We start from the raw sequence: 24434 nt of genomic DNA, 5'->3' as shown, positions 1-24434 counted from the left end.
AATTAAGACACCAGGTTCTGACCTTAAGCAGAAGCTACAGCCACCCCTTCTGTAAGCATCCCTCGATCACTCAAGCATGATACCAATTTGCGAGTAAATTTTTGGTGAGTGAACACAGGTTCTCCAGGGGGAAGCCTGAAATATCCAGGTATGAACTATTTATGAAGCAGGATGTGAAGAAAAGGGTGGCCCTGTGTGTGAGGAAGAGCTGTACCATCAGAAACCAGGCTGAGGGCCAGTGGGTGATGTCAGAAAAGGGATGCTGTGGCAAGCCTCTATGTGCCAGATGGAAGGCAAGCAGGAAAAACACCTGGGCTTAGAACCATCAAGGGGACTAAAGGTTCAAACAGGCCTGCAGGCTCTGATTCTTCCTGCCTAACTGATCCTAAAAATCTCTGCATGACTATCAGCGGGACAAGATGGGAAACTACTCAAGAGGCTGAGCTGGGTCAGGACGTTAGCGCAGGCAGTCCGAGTCACCTTCTGAAGGTGCCTCTGCCTCTCTCCTCACCGTGCAGGACCCCTGGTCAGTTAACAGATGTACCTTGAACCAAATCGTGGCGGAAAGTGGTATTTTCAAGAACTGCTAGAGCAGTGCTTCTGTAGCAGTAACGTGCTTTATGATTGCCACTGTCGCAAATGAGCCTACTGCCACATAGAAGGGATAGCTCAGTAACCCCCCGTTACAGTAATTACAATAGTAAATTGGAAAAGACAAAGGGAATCATACTTGTGTTTAGTCTAGCTATGCTGTGATAAGGCTGGATCAGTAAGGAAAAAATTGTTGTGCGGTTGGGGGGAGGGGTTCTAAAGAGAATAAGGTTATTTTCACCCAAATTCTTTTCATATATAGCAAAGCAACTTTATGTTCTACACGTTCTGCAGCCCTGTTAGCCACAGTTGTTTTCTTTTCCATACCAAAGGCCCTTTCACCTCACACCATAATTTTGCTACACATGAAACCACTAAACTAGGTACTTAATGTACTACTTCTCCCACAGTCCCACCTGAGAAAGGATGGGAAGAATGACATAAATGCAGCTTTAGAACCAGCAGGAAAAAAAAATATTTAAAGGATCACACCATCCCTGTAAGTCAGTTCAAGTTACCAATCAATGAAATCAAAAAGCTCCTGCCTAAAAGACATTCCCCTGCCAGGGAGTGAAGTTTTTTCTTCTTCACACAACAGTTGATACTGACATTGGATTATTCCTTCCCTCTATGGACATCTTGTTCCATCGCTGTCAAACTTTCATCTTCCTGCAAAGGCCAACTTCTAGCATTTTCAGCATATTTTCTACTAAACTACGTTCAGCAGCTGCCTCGAGGATGAAGAAAACCTCCCAGTGCCTCCTCCCTTTCCCCAGAAGGCATATCACCAGTTCCTACCCCAGAACTGACCTGTTGCCTGAAGAAATCAGCTAGTTCTAACCCTCTTAAACAGGTCATTTATCCCACTGCAGACCCAATTCCTATTGACGTCCCATGCCACAAACTTGTGCTGGTGACAGAAGAGGGGACCTGAAAGGCCCCCTGAGCACACCACATCCACGTGGTAGGATGGAGCAGACTTCACGAGGGTTTAAGCAAGGCTCCTCGGGTTTACTCATCTCAACAAAACTGCAGAGAGAAGTTCTAGCACTGCCTTTGTCCTTCTTCATTCAAGGGAGCTGATGTTTCGCTACTACTTAAAAATTCTTGATCCAGCTGTCCTTTCATTACTACTTTTGGACTGTTTCCTGTAAATTACGTTAGGTGCTTGTTTATTCAAAACACCCACCATCTCTCCAAGCCTCCCTTTGTAACAAACTGCCAGCTTGCCTCTCTCTCCAGCTGATTCCCATTATCTGGGCTCCCTGTCATCTGAATATATTTAGTCTCACCCAAGTAGTTTTGATTATCAGGATTCTACTACAGTCTAATTAGTGACATTTTTATTACTAATTTGTCACTCAGACACTTTCAGTCACATTAAAAATTCCTGCCAGCTTCTCTGAAATTGCTGTGTGCTTGCAGTCTTTTTCTTTTCACACAAGATCAGCTAAGCATTTTTATTTTGCTGGATCCTTGGGAGCCTTTTAAAGAAACACTTAGGAAAACAGTCTCAAGTAGAAGGAGACTTTTGAGCACTGCAGAAAGGACCCAGCCCAAAGAACTGATATGTGGTATATCACCTCTTAGACATCAGTTTGAATTCCATCGAGAAAAACATAAAAAACACTTGGAACGTTTAAGTCCTGTCCTTTTTGTTTCTAAAGGTATGGAATTAGTTGATTCAGGACATGGCATGGAACTTCCTCACACTCAACTTACCAGTCAGTGGCAACTCTGTCGTAGTTCCTAATAGTACTACAGTGGCAGTCGGCTGTACTACATGTGTCTCTGAGGAGCTGCGAGAGTGCACCAAAACAAGCAGAAGGAATGAACGAGTAGAAAGGATGAGGCTGGACTTGGTGAAAGTCTGCCAAACTCTACCTGAAAGTCAGCCCCACGCATCTGGAGTCAGTACAGACATCAGAACCAAGTACCATGTTTTTGTATCCCTCTCTTGATCTCTTCAGAGTATCTCCATCCTTTCCATTGAATGGCAGGTGAGGGTTACACCCATACGTTCCAGGAAGGAATGTGCTGCTCAAGCTGACCACACTCAGGCCGTATAACTGCAACTGCCTTCACCAAGCTCTGAATTTAGGAGATAGTATCAACTAGCAAGTTTAAAGCCAAGGCATAAGCCTTCCAGAACAGCACACACTGGTGAAGGGAGACAATTTCTGGAGGCACGGTACCGCTAAAAAAATAGTATTTAAAACTGCTAAGTCAACATTACACTTTCTTACAACACAATCTGTCCTGGACTTTAGAATGCAGCCATACATCCCTTACAAAGGGTTAATAAACAATGGTAATATGCATCGTACATGCACAAGCAGTATGTTTTATAACTGTTAATTACATAGATAGCTGCTATTATAAATAGTTCTGAAGCAATCCATTAACCAGATGGCTTTTAGCAAATCAGAATTTATTACTCTTTTATGAGCTGCTTATAAAATGTAACTTTCAGACAAAGAATGTGAAGCAGCCAAAGCAGTTGGCCATATCAGTTTTCCATTATAGCATCTTTGAGGGTAGGGGGAGGGAAGGAAGACAGTGTCTTATTAACTCTGTACAGACAGCTCAACCTGTTGGAAGCTTCTCCCCTTTTCCCTGGGGCAGGGCAGCCCTCGCTCAGACTGCCACTGAGGGCCGTTAGCAAGGGCAGCAAAGGCAGCAGAGGGCAACACTTCTTTCTGAAACTGACCGAGGTCAAGGAAACCTCTTGACATGTGCAGGATCAGGATTTCCACCTTAAGTACCTATGGCTGCACATAAAAGATAGTTATCTAAAACATTTGAATAAGTTTCTTGGAATTATATATGAGTTTATTACTTACTTCCTCGGAATAACATTAAGATACCGAGTGAGACAAACATAATTCATTTGCAGCCCAAGACATTATTTGTCCACATACCTAAAGATTTTACATGAGATATTTTGACAAGGTAAGTGTGACAGCCTGCATTTTCAGCGGCTACTCTCTGCACGGGAGCATAGGAGAGGGTTAACTTTAAAGCATGTCAATAAAATTCATTTCACAAGTCTTATGGCCTAAATAATATCAGTGGGCAATGATCTGGAATTCACTCTCATTTGGAACTTTAATAGATTAAACTCCAACAGAAAGTTGGCAGATAAAAAAAAAAATGAGATTGAAAAATGGCTTCTAACATTCAGGATCCATTTTACTGCATTCCTCCAAAGAATACTTATCCCAGGAAAGTATTGCCTGGGAAAGCATCGCTGTTTGGGGTTTGTCTGCCTGAGCTTTTTCTTAAAATCTAAGACTCTACTACCTTGTAGGTTTGTGATTTATTCTCCTACACAAACTGACATCCAGAATGGTATGCTAGCTCATCACCCACAGTCCATCATAGTTTAAGGAGACAGGCACTGAGCCAAGATTTAATGAAGTCACAGAAAAGCTAACCAATGGTTTCAACACTTGACAGTGTTTTGCCAACAAGAGCTCAAAGAAGATTTATCCACATTTACTCTCTAAACATTAATAAATCATACAAAGAAAAGACGATGACAGCATTCAGTGTGCATTGCCACACAGCTGTATGTAACCTTCACAGTTGATGAAGGCTTTTGGCCTCTTGCCTTGTCATACCCAACGTCTCCATGCAAATCTTGAAAGCATAAACTGTTTGAATACTTCCCAACACCACCACGGACAAAAAGATGACTGGATACTCACACCGCAGCATGACAGGATCTCTTCCCAACTTTCATTTTAAATGAGGAAACTAATGTCTGGGAATCTCAGTTAGAAGAACATGCATTTTCATGTGATTTGGGCAGGATTTTTCCAATGAAACTTGCCAATTGTAAATGACACAACTTCTCCAGGCTACTTTGAAAAAGCATTCCTTGTACTTATTTATGTTTCAGTATATTACTATTTCAATGTTTCTCTCAGCATATATTTCCCATAAAAATACAGCGTGTTAACCTTCCCACTCAGCCTCTCTCAGCTGCTTCTAGCGCGGACGCAGAATGCCTTTTCTAAAGAACCAAACCTGTGCGACAGCACTACCAACAGACTGAAACAACATCCTGAAAAAAACCCAGGGGGTTTAATTGATACAAGTAAAGACATGGTTGTTTCTCAGTCCCTGGTGAACCCAAGGACAATTTGGTTATTTCAGCACTTGGATTGGGTCTGGCTGAGCCCCGCAGCTGTCGTCCATCCCGTCCCCTGTCCCTCCCCCCCCCCCCCCCCCCCCAGCACCATGCTTGTATTGGCAGCTAGAAAGGCAGTGAGGAACATGCCAGTGTTTTGGCTATTGCACAGCATCAAGGCTCTTCTGCCAACCTTCCTCCCCCACTCCACAGCAGGCTGGGGCTAGGCAAGCCCTTGGGAGGGGACACAGCTGACCCAAAGTGACCAACGGGGTGTGCCATACCATAGGGCATCTGCTCAGATACAAAAGCTAAGAGAAAGGAGGAGGAAGGGGGGGCATTCGTTATTTACGATGTTTGCCTTCTGGAGCAACCACTACCAGCACGGAAGCCCTGCTTCCCGGGAAGTGGCCGAACATCACCTGCTGATGGCAAGTAGAGATTAACATCTTTTGGTTTCCTCTGCTTCTGCATGTGTGACTTTTTGCTGTTGCTGTCATTAAACTGCCCTTATTTTGACCCACAAGGTGGGTTTTTTTTCACCTTATCTTCTCCCCCCTCCATTCTGCTGAGGAGGGGAGTGACAGAGCAGCTTGAGTGGGCACCTGCCATCCAGCCGAGGTCAACCCACAGCACTATCTTTCAAATACTGACTGCACTGGAAGGTGTATCCCAGAAACGGTTTAACATTCACGTCATCACAGTACTGGTTGCTCTGAACAGGTATGTTTGAAACGTGGCTGTGCTGCTAGATGCTCCTTTCTACCATTTCTCTCAGCATCTAGAAACACTGAGAACTTCAGAAGGATCACAGACAGGGGATGTACTTCCAGTACAATTTCAAACACAATTCAGATTCTGGTAGCAATTCCCAAAGAGAAAACAAATTAAGATGTGATAACAAGAAACACCTCTAGACCAAGAAAAACCTTTTAAGTGACCATCTATAGAAACATGTAGCTAGACAATCACTTGTCCATGTTTGGACAGAGAAGAAAAGTTCTTCCCCAGAGACGTCATGGAAGGACTCAGAGTCCTGATGCAAACCCGTCTATGTCCCACTTTCATATGCTACTTTTCCTCGATTCCCTGGGGCAAGGTCAATAGCTCCTAAATGACTGTAGAAAGAAATCACTGCAAATCCCAAGGGAGCAGAGAATGAAATGACTTCTGACCTCTCCACACAGAGGAAAAGTGAAAAGGGGAAATGCACTTCATTTCCTAAATCGAAGCTCAAAAATTTTCAGCCTATATCAAGAGTGGTGTTATCTCTAATCAGAGCATTATTTCTTACCATTCTCTGCAATTCTGAAGACTTCAGCATGAAATCACCAAACACACTGATACCACTATCTACTAGTGTGTAACACACACTTCTACCTTCCACCCGAGCACCTACAGCAGTCTGTCAGGGTCAACAACTGTGTTGATAAATGAAGAAAACCACATAATTAAGCCCAGGTTGCTTCAAATAACCACACTAATTCACAGAGGAACGTGATATTCTTCTTCTATAATACAATGCTAGGTAAAGTATCACAAATAAACTTGGAATAAGAAGATCAGCATGCTTAAAAACATACCCAAACTATTCCAAACAATATCTTTTATAGTTCCTTCTTAGCAGTGCATTCAGTTTGCAGGGCAATGATTGTGCTGTTCTTCTGGAGCTGGCAATGAGCTGGATACTTCTTTCCTATAGTCAAATGCGACACATAAAATGTAAATCAAATTTGTTGCCCCAAAGTGTCTTTGAGATCCTTTTTCCCAACCTTTTATGGCTAGTAAGATGGGTTATCAACTACAGCATCTTCACTGCCTTGATAAAGAAGTCCCCTAGACAATGTGATGCTACTGCATCAGCAGGGACAAAGATTCAATGTGCAGTAATTCATCTTATTTTAAGCAGTCCTACAAGGGATAAAACAGCACACTTATAAAAAAAAACCCTAAAAGTAATAACAAAAAAAATTGCTAAGACTTGCAGCAGACTTCCAAAAATTTTTGCACACCTCTAAATTTAATATCTAAATGAGAACAGCAGTGGCATGCACTTGCAATATAAGAGAAACCTCTTTTATTAAAGATTTATTACACTAATAACACTACAGCCTACCTATTGTCCTGCACATTTTGAAAAAGGACACTGCATACGTATATTTAAATTGCCAGAGTTGAACAGTGGGTCACAAACAAAAGTTAAGATGTTGAACTGCATCAGCCAAATTGATAGTGCATTTATTATTTCTACCCTTTCTTACACATTTTTGCACAGTCAGTTCTGCTGCCAAAGCATTTCTAGAAGGTGAATACAAAGGATATCAAGCACTATAATCACTGAATGAAATATGACGGATGCATTAATGCTCACTCAAATCTACAGATCTAAAGAAAAAGCAATAAAATTAAATGCATGATTTAGAAGTAAGCTTAAATGCTAAACCGATCCTAAATTCACCAAGGAAAGCAGACTTCACAAATCACTGCCAAGAGCAGTAGCAATCTCCCTCCCAGACAAAAGGTCAACTTCAGATGCCTTGTTAATATGTATATGGGTTTTACAAAGTTCTAATGAGAGTGCTGCTTTACGACAAAGGTGCATAGGCCTACAAAAAAAAGAGGTGGTCAAGGAAAATGACAGCCAAGGCAAGTTCAAAATTAGATGATAGCTTTGCAGTCTCCAGGGTCTTAACTTCATCGTCCTTCCCCGGATGCTAAATAGAAAAGAAAGGTTTGAGATGGCTAGTGGGAAAGAGTTGAGGTAGGAGACAGATAACACTGAGACTAAATAAAGTAGATTAACTATAGATACCAGCTGCCACAAAATTCACTTGCCTCATGTTGTTGCAGTAAACTGGCCAAGGAAACAAAAGAGAAAATAACCTGACATCTGGGCTGCCATTCAGCCCTCCCCACCTCTTCCATTTTGTGTACCTAGCAGCTATATCTAAATTTCTGTGGGGAGCCGGAAGGCAACTCAGATCTCTGTCCATTGACTAAGAGGAGATCGCTGGCAGTGACCTAAGAAACTCCAGTTAAACGTCCCAAGCTAAGTGAGATATAACCGAGGGACCCAGTGAATTATTACTTAAGCAAGATGTGCAACATTAAAACTTGTCGGTGTGACATTTAGCAGACATGTTCTATGCCTCATCCACCCTCCTACCCTTTCTCTTCTTTTAGGAAGCAGAGGGAAAGACAGATTCACACAAAAAAGGAGACTGTGGCTTTTGCCAAACAGTTGCTAAAATCACTGTGATTTCTATTATAGGAACACCAAGGACAATGTATAGATAAATTGGAAGAACCAGCCTACTTCTGTAATACACTGATATTCCCAGGAATTTAAATTGGTTGTAATCCCTCCTCACCTGACCTGATCTTATTTCTTAAAAAGTATGGACTCCACAGGAATGTTCTGTGTACTTGCACACATTCCTGTCACACTCTCTCTCTGCCCATGTCTTTGCTCACTCTCCATTCCCACCATAACTTCTGAAGCGGTCATCCAACTTCAAAAAACAAACCAAGAAGCACAGTCTCCCAGATACAACCCCCCTTGACTATGAAAAACAGGCAGGGAAGTAGAGTGAACCAAAACAGACCGTTCTGTGCGATATTCAGAGGGTTCGGCAGCCTCAGAGTTCTTGGTGAGACTACTATTGCCCTCAGAAACTTCTGATGGTCTAAAGCCTTTCCTGCCATTTAAGTATGTCTTTTGATAGCACATAACAGCCTTGCATACATTTGTCAAAATGATTATATAGCTCAGCTAAACAGACTTGACACATGATCTATGTCACACTCGGGTCAACTCATTTGGCAACGACCAAATGTTGTGACTTCTTGAGGACGTTTTGCTAATATTAATCATTTTCTCTAGGAACCTCATCAAAAACCACATTCCGGATCTGTAATTATTTCACATCTTCTTAGCAGTGAAAAGGTCTGACTCTGAATGACCAGAGAGGCTCCTCCAAATGCAGCATCTACCACAGAGAACACTTTTCCACACCTTATGAAATTAACACCAAATCCATCATCCACCTCATTCTCATCTGGAAAGAACAGGACCAACATTTACTTAAACTGGAACAGGGAAAAATAGCTATAAAAATTAGGAAGACGTCATTTCAATACTTCTTCTGTGATGTAGGCCTACCTACAAATTTCTTCTACTGACTTCTATAACTCTTCAACTTGCAGATTTTACAGATCGAGACAGCATACCACCCTGCTGCTTCGGAAGGGTTTGTTCGCAGTCATGCTCTGCCTCAGGAGTGAGGGACTTAACATTTAACCTCCTAGGAACAGGGATATAATTCTCATTCCCTTTATCTTGGATTAGCTGTCAAGACAGTAAGTGGACTGTTCAAACATTCAGTGTTTTCTGTGGTTTTAAATCAAGATGCAACAGAGGCCAAGCTGTCAAGACCTGCTGTGTGACTGCACACCTCAGTAGCTCAGCTTCTCTCCCAGTTCTGAGTCAGTGAAAGGGAAGGTCAGGATGTATTTTGGAGGGAGGGCCATTGTCCCCTTAACACCAGACCCCATTTAAGATGTCAGTTTGGGCATCCGAAACCAAAAGATAATCAAAGTCTCTTTCTTTTAGAATGAGCTGGGACAGATACTGCACTTAGAGCACTTTGGCTTTGTACCTCAATGGACTCCACAGCAGTTTTACCCACCGTAACCCTCCATTAAACACGAGTTGTGTCACTTTGTTGAACCGTATCTTTTCACAGGCTAAACAACTTACTCAAAATTCCTTGTAAAAATCTCAAGATTATTATTAAAGTCCAGAATTGGCATAGCCCCAAATTAATTTTAAGTCATTGTGACAGCATATTACCAATTTGTGCTCTTTCTTAGGCCACTTACATTGCCCTGCAACACAGCCTGGATGCACCCTGAGCCTCTGCAGTTCCTTCACTTCAAAACAGATTGCAAAGGCAATTCAGTCCTCCTTTCTCTGTTCCTCCTTGAATGACATCCATTTCAAGAGCAATGTTCTAGACTTTACCAACCAATCTAACCTGACTATTGATTATTCATAGCTGATTACACCTCACAAACACCAAGCTAATGTGATGGACTACCAGATGCTAGGAGCCAAAGCAAAATGCTTGATGCAGGTCATTACGAAGGCTGACAGACAAGTGTGTGTTCAGACATAAGCAAAAGCTTTGTTCCCTGCTGCACAACTCATACTGTCAGAAACAGAAGCCCCAAGGAGCCAGGCCCTGGGCTCTGAACATGAGCAGCGAGGGTCTGAAGTTCAAAGGAGCTGGGATTTTTCAAAAGAAATTCCAACAGCATAATATTTATACTCCACAGCACAACTTACTGCAGTGCTAATGCAGCTTACAACGAACCAACATTCTTATGGGTACACTTTATCCAGGCCATCTGAGTCAATGTTAAATTTTATTTCAGTGTAAACTGTACCTGGCCCCCTCTAAAAGGTCTGAGCCAAATAAATTCCAAGTAACTGAAGGAATATTGACATCAAAAGCCTCTACATTAGGATCCCAGTCATAAAGCTTCCAACAATGGAAGATGATAATAAAACACTTCTAAAAATTACCGGCTGTCCCTGCTATTTCTGAGGTCAACGGAATTTTCCAGAATGAGAAACCTATGACAGTTTTTTATTTCTGTTCTCACTGTGATTCACCATCAATGACACCAAAGACAGGCAGCTGCACTTCACCGGTGCCTCCTCAGCATATTAGATAAACAATTGTTAACTTGTGAGAAAAAAAGTTGTTAATAGCCACAATGCTCATTCCATTTTTATGTGCTAAGTTTTTGGCTGGTGTAAATACATGAAACTGAATCAAAGTCAACAGCGCTTCATCCATTTACATAAGCAAATCTTGATGCAATCAGAAATAAACAAGACAAAAACTCCAACCAATACTCCAAAGTTCTCATCCACAACTGTTCAATATGGATTTCAAAAGCTGAACATCCATGCTCTGTCCCATGTATTAACATGTTTATGGCAGAGGTAACAAACTAAAATGAATTAAACAAATCCTCAAATAATTTGTCATGCTCAGATAATTTAATCAACACCAATCATAGCTCCTTTGGCTCATCCCAACAAGACACAGTTCACACCAAATCCAGCAAAGTACCTGATCACTTACTTTCGGCATGTAAAGCATAAGAATATTCCCAGTGAAGTCATCAGGCCCAACTGTTTATTTGGTATCAATAAGAACTATTTTATTCTTACTCAAACTCTTAATATCTCCAACTAGGTACATAAAGTACCAACTAGGTACATACAGACCTCCGTTAACTCTTGAAAAACTCTGGACTTTGCCTAGGCATAAACAACACCCATGATCCCAAACTCAAAATACATCTGCATGCGTCTCACGCAGATAACATTTTGAGTAACACAACACGAAAATACATTAAAGCAGCTTATAAGTAGTGATGCTATACAAGGTAGTTAACAAAACCAGAAAGAAACACAGAGAAAGTGGTCTTTGACACAAGTCCATCAATCATTTTAGAATTTATATGGTATGTTGTGTGGCAAGTATCTAAACCAATTACTCATAAAAAAAAATAAAAAAATCTCATTATGCTGCTTTCAAAATGGAAATGCACATACTATTTTTAGAAATATATTTATGTAATGGTGAAATTTAACAAAACAGCCTACCTGTGCAAAAGAGCAGAGATAATGAGTAGAGTGGAAAAGCTAGCTATTTTCTAACTTACATGAATTTAAAGTTCAATTTTAATACTTGATAATATGGGTGAGCACAAGACAGTATGTAAACCATTTAGATGAGAAAAGCAGCAATCCAGCGTGTATTCTCAAACTATTGATCTCTCTTCAGGCACTGAATACAGTGAAGGATGCATACTCCATCAGCCAAGTAACCAATAAATACTAGCATAGTCTCAACTTACTACAGAAAAGGTAAACTGTTCACTGGTTGAGTTACTCATTGTTACAGTAACAGTAATAAAATAATCCAAACTTAAAATCCAAAGGAGAGAAACATAACCAGATTCAGGTAAATTAAAAAGAGGAGATCCACTTTTAAAAAGTAATTGCCATTTGAAATAACCACTGGACTAAGATTAATGGTGAGGCGTTTGTACCAGTATGGGCTTGTTTAAAAAAAAAAAAAAAAAAAGAAAAGTTTTTCTGCCTTAAGGCAACCCTGGAGTAAGAGAGAAAGGAAGACTATCAAACCATAGCTTGATCAAAGTCCATCACAGCCAGTGAAAAGACCCTGACATCAGCAACCCCAGATAACATCCATCCTTTAAACGACCTTACATCTTTACCCTAGTAGCAGATTCATGCTAAGCTCTAGCTATGAAAATAATACTTTTGCCCTGTAGTGACTCCCAGAGAAACACTGTGTAGCTTGAGGCTGTGAAAATCCAAGTGTTCCTTTTATGGGATTAAGAACATGCCCTTTTCTGCCACAGGTCATACTTATGCTAACCTCATGCATTCACCCCTGCTCCCTGGGTTCATTCCCAGGAACGTTTCTCTTGTTGAATCACTAAGAAAATGAGCATTTAATCATCTTTTTTTTTCTATTGTCTTATGTTTTCCTTTCTGCTTTGGGTGCTCTAAAGCATTCTCCTGACAATATTTTCCAAAGCTCCTTCTTTCAACTGTCCTCTGGGAAACATCATGATAACCAGATATATAGTATAATGCTATCAAAGGCTTCTATATAGCAAATCTTGTGACAATAGAACTCCCCTAATGGGATTTACATCCCAGCTCAATAGAAAAAAGCACTGTAATAACCTCCCATTTTTTTCTTATGCTGTAATCATCTGTTATGCTTTTCACTAGTACTTCAAAGTAATTCTCTATTGTTCTGTTACTCTGAACTTCAGCTCAGCAGGGTTTAGATTCTCAAAGCATCACAGAGGGGGACCTTAATTACTCATTTTTTTCATTTTTCAAACAAAATCTTAAATCCATTAAACAAACAAAAATTCCTTTTTGATCTCAGATTTCCTGTTGTTGGATTTGCAGAGAATTAAAAAAAAAAAAAAACCACACAAACACCACCAAAAAAAACCCCACCAAAAACAAAAGGCAGCCTAGCGTGTCTCCAATTTTATCTGACAACCTCATTCTATCACAGCTACTACTAAGGTGAAGGAACCTGAACTGTGCAAAAGGCCTGAACGATCAGCTCTGTTCTCAGCTTTGCCAATAATATCTAAAAATTTACAAAACCAAATGAGACCTACTTTTCAAACTGTCCACACACACCTAGGCTACCTCTCAAGAGCCCTGATTCTGAACCAGAAAGGCACCAACAATATACACGTCAGAAATAGGAGAATTTTACCGTATCTCTGGAGTTTTAATCTTAATTTTATGAAGATAAATGTAAAACTCCAGTTCACCACTGAAAATCTGGCAGAGAACAACCTTATACACTGAGTCATAGGCAAAGCTTCAACTAGAAAAATCCTCTTCCCAAAATCCCAGCTAGTGCAAACTGCTGCATGTCCTAAGACCCAGATACTACTTCGTTTCCAAGCTTTAAGCATGGTGCTAGCCAGCCCTAATCAGGGCTAGATTTTCTTGCTCCTAAAGTATATCGTAGACTCCCTACCCTTAAGAACACTTGAAATAACTTCTCTCAGACTCCTGAGTTGAAGGACATTAACTTACTGCAGGCAGTCCGACAACAGCCACACCACCATAAGAAAATGGTGTTTAAATCTAATTTGAGTGGCACAGAACAGCAAATTTAAGTTACTAAATACGAACTAGAAATTATATTCCTGGCTTGATTCAAATGTGGAAAAATGAACTTCATTGTTGACTTATCAGGAGTCTAATATTACTCAGGAGAGAACAGAGTAGTTTAGCTGAGGCCAGTGGTAAGAGTTACTGCTAGTCTGAATGCCTGCTGGAAAGTGCAATAAAGCATAGAAGTCCATGTGACATCCCAATCACCATTTTTATGAACATTTTCCTATTTATTAATAGCAGCTGCTCTAAATTCACTCAAGTTTTATGCCAGCTGCCAATTCTGGGTCTAGTACAAATTTGAGATATATTACAAGTAAGTTCAGCAGGAAATGAAAATAAAAGGTGAGAAAAAAGCACACCATATGCCAACAAGGCAAGTTCATTGCCGACAGGTAAGAGGGCAAGTGAATGGCTGTACATACCAATAATTCCAGAAGCACAGGTGAGTTCAACCACTAAAGACAGTGGAGGAAAAGGTATCAATCATGGAGAAGAAAAAAACGGCACCAGGGAGAGTCAGGATATTTCCCTTCTGCTATTAAGCTACAATACCCTTTTCTCTCTGAGACATTCGAACTGTTCCAACTAATCTGTTACCTTCCCCTCAGTATATTTGCCAGAGTTTGCATCACCACTTGTATTTATATCTTATTTACCTTTATACAGAGCTCTTACACCTCCACAGAAGACATTGAAAACATCAATCACCAATTATATTGCAGACAAAAGCATACGGAACATAAAACGCAGGGGAGCATGTGGCGTTCAAAGACAGATGACTCTGAAAATCATGACACAAATTAGCACCTTTCCTTACTTGATTACTCAGGAAGAGGAGATACCTTCTATTTCCCAGCCACCTCCAGGTGCTAACAATCCATTCATTAGCAACATTTTCACCGTACAGTAGATTGACCTTGATAGGAAAGTTGCCTCACATTCAAGATAATACTTAAAATCCAATAGCCAGTTTGATTGTTGTAAAATGGGTATTGATAGAGATGGAAACTTGAAAAAACCTCAATTTATGGATAAGCAATCACAACAGATGTAGTGTAAAAAGATACTGTTTACATGAAGACAACCTAAAACACTTTGGATCTGAGTTATTATGCTGCTGCCATAGAAGTATGCTTCCTGCTATCTCAGTATATAGACCCCAAAAAATATAAATCCCTAGGGCAAGCAACATTCCTCTTTCTGGTGCTCCTCCATGTTCATGATCTACAAAGCATCACAAAATGCCTACACACAATGCATATAGAGAAGTGACTGGTAGGGCAGTATAATAAGGAGACATAGCTAGACCCCAAATTCCTTCCTGAGGAGAATGGTCCATGAAAGAGACTGTTTAGGGAGGGACTCCTGAAGGACATACATTTTTGCAGCCCAATCTCATAGACGTCTCTTCCCCATTTGCTTGTCCAACGTTAAATACACATCCCACAAATCAGGATTCAGTAGCCAATTTCAAAAGGATGTTGGCAGTTTATTCTACTACATCAGCCAAGGATGTTTTGTCATATGGATGGCTACTATCTAGAATAGTTCAACATGTTCTGTTTGATTAAGAGCTTTCACAGATAGTCTTGCAGAAAAAGATCACAATCCTTTTAAGGAAGGCATAGTGGCTAATGTATCACAACCATTGTAAGAACTGAAAAATACCCGTGGACATGTGTGCTTACCATAAAACACAAGTATAACAGTCTTCTTCTTCAGCCAAGCAGAACAGCATTAACCAATATTTTGATTCTGCAACTGCATTTATCAGTAAACCCATGGATAAAAGAACACTCAGCCAGAGGTTAAATACAACCTAAGGAAAAACAACTATTGTAATATGTCTTTCCCCACAAGCAAATCCAAAGATGCTATTTAACAAGAAACCTGCCATTCTCAGAAATACAGCACTGACGGGAACTCCATCAGATTGCTGCTGAATGTTGCCATTTTTCTCTGATTCTTCAAATAATAATCTTATTTTTCAGACCATAACTTCTTGCTTTTTACAGCTGTCATTGTCAACATTTAGAATAGAAAGTAGTCTGCAATGCTGGCATGCTACCATCAAGTGAGGATCTGAAGACAATTCTGGCTCACTTCAGTAATATGGCTTGTAGGAACAATGTTTTCAGAAACAAGAAACAGTTTTCAGATCCTGAACTTGAGAAGGTTTTACATAGAAGTGGTTTCTTAGCACTGCAATAATTCTGCCCCTTTCCTGGTACTTCACTAGGGAGAGATCAAAAAAACAGAAGCACATGCGATCACTAGCCATAGCTGAAATTCTTGGCATAAATATGAATTTCTGTGATTGAATTTCAGTCATTGAATTCCTGATTAAAGAGACTTTAAGGAGCAGAATCAAAATCTCAGGAACTTGCATCTGCTATCCAGAAAGCCCCTTTGTTTTCAGCCACTAAAACCTGGGCATCTGTACTTTTCAAACTCTGTGTAGAGACAGCTTCAGACTTTCAACTCCCAGCCATTTCTGTTAAAGATGTATTTACACTTGAAACCACTTCCAAAGTAGCCTAGAGACTAATGTAAACTGGATTTTTTTCCTGCAAACCAGGAACTACAAACATTGCTGAAATACAATCAGGAATTTAAGATAAGTTAAGGCTGCACTGGATCCAGTCTTTCTTATAGGAACCTCCTGAACACAAAAATGTGCAGGTCTGAAAAAAGCGGGGCTTTGTCTCTTCCACATGTTTCCCACATTTAGGATAAGGACTTCCACTGGTAGAAATGGCTGCATTAACAGCTACTGGCAAAGCTCTTTTGATGGATTTGACTGACATTCCCAGCCTTGTGCTTCCTCATAGTCTATTCCCAACCCTCTATATCCACCTCACCTTCCCATATTCAGTCTCCCTATATCAGCTTCACTTACTGTGAAAACCTTTCCCCTTACCTAATCCCCTTTACTGACCTATCCTCTTCAATTTCTCTTGGCTTTTCTTTCATCTTCTCCCCACTGTACCCAAACCCAATAAATCCTTCAACGAACTACCAGTATTTTCAGCTATATTATCCTTCAGCATGCTTTTGCAAACTGTCCCTTCTGCAGTTATTCATCCATTCCACCTTTAGGACAGCACTAATACTGTATGGCTGTATCCAACACGAAGGGAGCACATCTAGATTGGTTTCCCACAGTAATGAACACAACAGACTAAAATCATCGTAGTCTTGAACTGATACTACCTCACTGTTGTCACTTACCCAGCTTGTATGGTACGAGTGGGAAAAGCTGTCTCCTGGAACTGAAGAAATCAGATTCCAGTGTCCTTCACAAAGCACAGGGAAGGAAGTTCATTGCAAACTTGTACAAATTGAAATAGTTCTTTTCAAAGTATGTCAGTAAAAATAGATTTCACACAAGTCTGTAATAAGACAAAGGCTAATTAGCTGCAACCACTTTTTCTTGAGGTCAAGAAGAGTTACACCTGGGATGATTTTTGCCTAGAATAGACACACTTATTGTTGTGATTTTTTTTTTTTTTTTTTTTTTTAACTCAGGACATAACATATCACACCTTCCTTTTTACTTGACGCTGAAGTGACAGGGCTAATGAAACAAGTTATTTTGATAGGGCACAGCCTACTTTAAAATCACATTTATGTCTCAGCACTCTGTACTTGGAGTACACTTCAGTGTACTCTGTAACACTGAAGATTGCTGTAACAGAGAAGTCAGTAAGTATTTTATCTTTTTATTTCCCTCTGCATTTTTCTCTTCCAATTTAGGCAGCTGACAATATTCTGTGGATCAACAGCCTAATTGTTCCCTTTTCATCACTCCTTTATAAGACCTTTATATAGCTGGTCATGAAGCACTGTTTCTAAGGATGTTTCATTCTTTCAGAACTTCTTTCATTTCATGTACCAAAAGCCCCAGGTTCTCCTAGTCCTGCAAGAGTCTCTCTGCTGAGACTCCTTCAGTACCAGCATCCAGCAGGCACAAAATTGCTGACACTCGCAGTAGGCCACTAGTACTGTTGGTCAGGCATTGCTAAAACCTTGCCCTGGATTCACCGAGGTTTACTGAAGCTGAGATGTTTTGAAGAAAAACATTTCACATTGACTATGTCATGACCTTCCTCTGTCATTTTACTTAGAAAATATCCATTTATTTCTGGAAGTAACTTATCATCAAAGTCTTACTAGCTTAAATAGGACTTCTGCTCCTAATGTGCACAGACTCTGAAAAACTGTTCGCAGCACCTGTAATTACTTTCAACACAGTTATGCTGGGAGGACAGGAACACATCAAGGTAGTCTCAAGCAAGACAGGCTGTGGTCTACTCAGTTTTATTCAGCTTCTTATCCAAACCCTTCACTGAAGCACTACAGTTAAGGGCCCATTACTGTTACGGTAAGAAATACTCCATGCCCCAAGGGTCACCCTGCACAGGTTTGATTGCAAGAGGAAGACTTAAAATTCCAGAGGACAGACAAAAAAAGTCTAAAAGAGCAGAGCATAAAAGCAACACGTGCAAGGAACTACAAGATGCTAAATACTGCCATTTGGTAACTGGGCATGTCGGGTTCGCTGTCTCTTTTTTTAACCTCAACCCTCAAAACACAGGAAAGGTGGGACAAAGAAATAAGATCAAAATACTTACCCTTCTTCCCTCCATTATTTAATACAGAGTATGTCTTTAACTGCATCTTTTAAAATAAAAAAATATGTAGAATTACATCTGGAAGATTCACTTGACAGCCCTTCCACTGAACAACACTTCTTGCTGCCATTTCTTCCCGATATTGCAAGTGAGAGCCAGTTTGGGGTACAGTACTTGTGCAGATGCTTCGAATCATCCTGTGCAAGCCTCTCCCTTGTCTTTTCATTCCTCTGCCTATACAGGCACCTAATTTAGGTTTACTGGAATTAAGTGCTATGAATACATCCTGCCCCTTTCATCCCTTACACCAATTTGTTTTAACCGAACAGCCACCCCTGCTAGCTCTTATGCCTACAGTGAAATCAAACAGCTCTATCAGCCCCAGTCAGTTAAGAGGAATTTCTCTGCAAGGTTCCCAGCCTGCTAACAAGTTAGGGACAACTCCTGCAGCTTGTCAGACAGCTTCTGAAGGACTACATTTCTACATCGGAAGAATTAATAGCTCCAAGCTTGTAAAGATTTACGTATCTCCACAAAATGTCAGTAAATCTGCAGCTATCATGCCAGAGATAATGATTAGCACTGTGCATATTAAACAAAGGAGTAGTGAAATCTGATTTGCATATTTCTGACATGCACGCAAATTCCCACTGCTTTCACAACATAGTTATCTACACGGTTCATTTTATTTTGATTAAAATTAACACATTTCACTGATGACCTTTAAAGGAATGCTTGCTTCCAGACTCTTAAATGCATCATTGATCTACTACACTTTGTCAGCAAAACAATGATCATTCCTAAGATGCCTCTGAAAAGCTAGTCTTACACAGATCAGTCCATAAAGTTCCCACTGATGTAAGCAATGCAGAGATGCAGAATTTGCATAATCAGCTCATTTGCTGCATTCAGCAACAAGGGACATATTCTGCCAATTCACACCCTCACCAGAAGATTGCTCTAGTTAAGAGGAAATTGCCACATTGCGATTCAACAGACATGAAGTACATTAGCCAGGCAGCAGCTAAGTAAATAAACAAATGAAGATGTATGTAAGTTATTATTACCTCTGCTCCACAGACAATGAAAATGACCTTTGCTGAAAGGCTGGTTCAGAATCAGAAGGCAAAACTTCAGGTTTCCTGTAAGATAAATGTTGATTCTTATTAGCAACAATATTGATCCACACACCCCCTTTTTTTATATTTTGCTTTTTCCATATTAATTTTAATCCAACCACTTTGAAGCAACTCCACTAATTTCCTTGCTTCTTAGACATCATCATTTCCAGAAACAGAAGCTGCCAGAACTTCATTAGACACCTGTTTTTTTGGTAAGGTTTTGCTAAACTTTTAAATTGTTAAGTGCATTTTCCCCTTGAAAGCCATCCTCAATAGGATGCCCACACCTATACAGCTCTCTTTAATCTCCTGCTTGCTACTGCCGCCCGGATGCAGCATTTATTGGTATAAGCTTCACTCTGGCCTCTGTGAAGAGGGAAGGCTGTAGCCGACTGTATTAAGCTGTCTCTAAGTCAAATATTCCAGTCTCCTAGTAGATGCAGAACTTTGCTACCACCAGTGGCTTCTGTGCCTATGTTTTCGTATCATGTAGAAGCTCTAATTGTGGTACATCCACCCTGGTAGATACTTTACACATGCAGAATGAAAGGCCATACCCAAGGAGCTTAAAATCAAAGCTAGTAAAAGCAAAAGCAAACTTTAGCTTGTGTTTTCTAGGTGATACTGCAGACTAAAAATCTCGGTGTATTTACCAGTCCAACTTGATATGGCTCCTAAAGCCTCCTGCCCTAGCAATATGTCCATTGTGAAGGTCAATAATAAACCTACAAATATAAAAGTCTTAAAATAAAAGGATTTATGAAACGACACACCTTGGTTTCAAAGAGTAAATACGCATATCTTATGATGGTTGCCTGTGGTGGGATTTGCGTTATTTCACTTCCTAACTACCTTGCCAATCATATAGGAATGCAAGTTTGCCCTGGAGCTTGATATCCTTAGGTGATCAGGTTAATGAAGTATTATTTGGTCATGTGTAGCCACTGTAACTGAAAAAAGGAAACCTCTATCACTGCAAAGTCTTTTGGGCTTTTGAGCAAATCCAGTACAGCAGGAGGCAGAAGGCTACAGGTCAAACTATGGCTTAAGCCCTATGACATTACCAGGGAAAATACAGGTGGTGAAAGTCCTGAAGGTACAGGAATATCTTGGGGTGGGAGCAGGGAGGGGACAGTCTTTGAAACAATGAATGAAATGCATGGTTAAGATCAAGAAGTGAGAGTTAAGAGACTGGGACACCACTATTCTGCATCTCGCCTTTTGAGTGATTTAGGGTTTCTCCACTGACCTCCTATGCCTCAGTTCCCTAAAACAGAAATAACATTACTGTCCTCCTTTGTAAGTATCAAAAGCAACACTACTGAAGACCTAAATAATTTTTTACTGCAGTAGAAATTCTAAATGTTTGTCAAAGGTATCTTCTACATGGTGTTTCAAATACCTGCCCTCATGTCTTCTACTTGCATCTTTGCTGACATGGTCCATACTTCTATTTAATTCATGTATGTATAGGGGAATAAATTTACTTAGAAAAGAACAGAGAGGTCAGAGGACCAAGTAAGCAAAGGAAAGTGAGAAAACCCTTATTCTTTGCATAGGCTGAACAGTTTTGCCTTGTCCTTGAACTTTAAGAGAAAGGTAGAAAACAATACATTCAAACTAAGTGCCAATTTCCAGCTGCCTCATGAAATGGGACCTCAGCAGCAGATCTCCTAATGATGGTTAAGTGAGAAAGGCTGCCAGCTCCTTATATTAAACATAATCATCTAGTGGTGCCCTCCACTGAAGAAAGCCAGCAAACATCACAGGTTCTTTTACTAATACAATAACACAAACAGACATGGGTGCTGTAAACCTGTTCCTGCTGGTGAATCACAAAAGGCATTTCTGTGTCTGTTTTAAACCCTTAAGCCATATCAGCATATGAAAACACAGTGAGTAGATTTTTAGCTTTTTTTGCACATCAGGAGGACTCTTGTTTTATATTGAGATATGTTTTTGAAGCCAAGGCCTGGCTGTAGGCACCCACACTGAGACTTCAGAGGCTGATTTTCAGAGACAACACTTCTAAGAGCTTCCAGTGAGACCTGAAAGAACTGCTGGCTCTTACTTGTTCAGTCGTTGCAAAGCAGCAAAGAGGTAGGCGCCACGAGCACACCCAATTAAGAGGGTTTTTTGTGTGTGTTTTGTTGTTGTTTTTTTTAAAGCACAGTTACAGGTTTAAAAAGCGGAGAAATGGAAGTTGTTTTTCCTGCTTTTAGACAAGTGAATGTTCCAGTCATTTCAAACCACTGCAATTAATGCATGATAAAATACTATGATTAATGCTACCAAAATGAACCTAATGTCAATATTTTAATGGTGCTCACTGAGTTAATATAAAGCTGCACAAAGGGCTCAGTCCTCGGTAGATGTAAAACAGTAATAAAATTGGGCTGCAATAATTTACAACCATTGCCCTAAAAACTATTAATAAATTGGGACTTCTGATGGCAAAGACCATGTCAATGGACAGAATATGCAACATCCATCACAGAGAAAAACTGATGAGAACTCACCATGCCACTGCTCTGAGCACTCTAGTGAGCTATTCATTTGAAAACAAATCAAATAAAAGGCCATTTATCTTTAAAAGCCCTTAACAAATTAGGAAGCATCTATCTCCTGGACTGTCTGCCCATCCATTTTTCACAGAGATAATTAGCACCCTGACCCAACCATTAATGAAATTGTGTTCTACTTGGACTAACGGAAAAAAGAGTTCTGTAAACAAGAATTCAGCAGCGAAAATGAGCTGTCCCCAGATATGGGTATCTCCACTGCAGAAGCTTTTGTTGGCCTTTTGTTAGAGGCAGAACATGGTCTCTTGCATGGTTTCTTCCATTTTTAGTATAAATTTCTCTTTCATTATGTACTTTTCTTGCAGCTTTTGCAGACTGAGCAAATTCAGCCATCTGCAGCATGAGCAGAAAAGAATAAATTCCTCCAGACAAAACCTCCAGCTTATTCTTGATGTTTACATCAACTTAGAGAATAAATGGAGCCAAGTTCCAATGCAAGTCCTCTTGCAGAGGAATTAGCCACACAGTAAGGCGTAATTTCTACAGGACAGGAGGACAGAAAGATGACTATAGGAAGTTTTTACTTATATTTCAGGAACGACATTTGCTCATCTCCAGTCTTACCCATTTATTTTCCTATTTGCTACTTACAAACCTTGCAGTCTTACAGGCATAACTTAAAGACGTATGTATTAACAGTTGCACAACTACATCAACAGCCATTTAGATGCAAAAATATATCTTGCAGAGGACTTGGCAAATTCCTAGTCTTTGGATAAAGTGGGATCATTTTTATCTTGCCAGAAACACAGAGCACCATCCCCTACTTTCCTAGGCTGCAAATCAATCAACTATCTCTACAAGTCCCACTGGGACCGTCAGCGCATAACCTCATCTTTTCTGAAAATTTTTTCCCTTCTCTGCTTTATTTAGCTGCACTTTTTTGATGAAGCTTTTCTCATGGCTGCTTAGAAAGGACTTTAATCAAGGGTGTTGTGAACATCTCTGACAGCCCATGCAGTGCCTTTTTACCCCATTTTAAGTCACTCAGAAGAATACCGACATTTTAAAGCACACATTCACTATTCTAAAAGCGTTCTTGGCTTCTCCCTGTACTCTTATACTAATCTAACTATTCTATAAATATTTATAATATTCATATGCATTTTTTATTGATTTCCCCTTGATACATGCCAGTCTTCAGGCAGTATGTCTGTCACAAAACACATGCAAAAGGCATATGTATTTTTAAAGACAACCTTTTCTCTGGTAGTCAGTAAAATAATGTATGCCCTTTCTTTGTTTCCTTTCAGTGTTAGAACAATATTGCTAGAAGTTACTCTGCATACTGTGAAGTTCCTGCCTATTGAATTTTCCAAGGAGAAAAAGCTTTCATTGCTTCAGACAAGAGGGCCTTTGGGAAAGATCACTGCTATTCCCAGTCACTGTGAAATAATGCAAGCAGTAACACACAACGGGGGGATACTCTGTGCTGGCATGCCTCAAGGTGCTATCAAAGTATGACTCCAAAGTCAAAGCTTCAACTGCAAAAAGGAGCTTTTACAAAGCAATTCATGTTTTGATTTGTTGTTTGGTATTTGTGTTATACTGCTCGGCTGAAGGGGAACCATTCCTTTCCTTTCCAATCATCTATCAGGCACTTTCAACAGAGAGGCAGGTTTAGCACTGAGGAAGGAGGAAGAAAGAGACAGGTAGTATGGGAGCAGAGGGATTTTACCATTACTAAAGTATTTCACTAATTTAATCTAGAAAGTTGAAACTGGAAGATGGTTATAAATTTTCAGAAAAGTTCTGTACTGGTAGAAATGTGTCTAGATAGCCAAGATACTAACCAAGATCCCTTGAAAGGATACTGCAGGGATCTGGGTTACACATATTCCTGATCACAGAGGTGAACACCCAAATATACAATGAAGTTCTGATAGAGAAAAACTCTGAATGATCCCACTGAAAATCTCCTCCTGATCATGCTGCTGCTCTAACATCAGTCTACTTTCCAAAATAAAATAAATAATTAAAAAAGAAAAAGGTGATTTTGTTTCCAGTACCATCATTCACGAAATTCCTGCCCCACAGATTTGTTTTTTAAATGAACAGTCACTGCCTACTTAAATGTCGGAGTATGTGGGAAGGGGCAAGACCTTTTTTCACAATTCCAAAACAGTGACACTGATAAGACAGCAGTGCCCCAGGCTCTTCATATGCCAGTTGAAGTTGCTTTGCTGCAGAACAGTTAGCACTGGAATTGTGATTCTAAGAATTCCACGTAAGTTATATTTAGTAGAAGCCTATCATAATAAACACTATAGGAAGCAGTTCATGAAACCAGCAAACGTAACAAAATAACGTTTATGCAGAACTCCAGCAAAGATAGATAAGGCTATCGCTACAGATCACCAATGCAAAATTACTGAAGCAACTTGCTATGCCATTGGTTTGGGGTCTGGTTTCAGTGTGGTTTGGTATTCGTTTGGGTTTTTGTAATTAATACATTAAACTCTCTTATGTAGTTGAAACACAATCTACAAAAAAATAAGGAAATACCAGGTTTTACTCGAAAAAATTTTGTAGCATATTGTTTGGATTGAAAAATCAGCTCCTGTGTATTGCTAAGCATTACTAAGTCAATCAAAAGCCAGAATG

The 24434-nt window shown here is 40.0% G+C and overlaps 1 protein-coding gene across 6 annotated transcripts in view; it reads right to left on the bottom strand.

The window, feature by feature from the left end:
- The window catches only part of TPK1 (thiamin pyrophosphokinase 1), a 313220-nt gene that overhangs the window by 231988 nt on the left and 56798 nt on the right, over positions 1–24434 (bottom strand). For 5 of the 6 annotated variants that reach the window (XM_056336205.1, XM_056336204.1, XM_056336207.1 and 2 more), the window contains exon 2: positions 19195–19269. The exons of the other annotated variant lie outside the window; for it this stretch is intronic. In XM_056336205.1, coding sequence (XP_056192180.1) covers positions 19195–19269 — 75 coding nt within the window. The remainder of the gene's footprint in view (positions 1–19194; positions 19270–24434) is intronic. 6 annotated transcript variants of the gene reach the window in all.

The sequence above is a fragment of the Falco biarmicus genome, chromosome 4 (assembly GCF_023638135.1).
Source record: "Falco biarmicus isolate bFalBia1 chromosome 4, bFalBia1.pri, whole genome shotgun sequence".
NCBI classification, from domain to species: Eukaryota; Metazoa; Chordata; class Aves; order Falconiformes; family Falconidae; genus Falco; species Falco biarmicus.
This window is presented reverse-complemented; position numbering and strand designations above follow the sequence as displayed.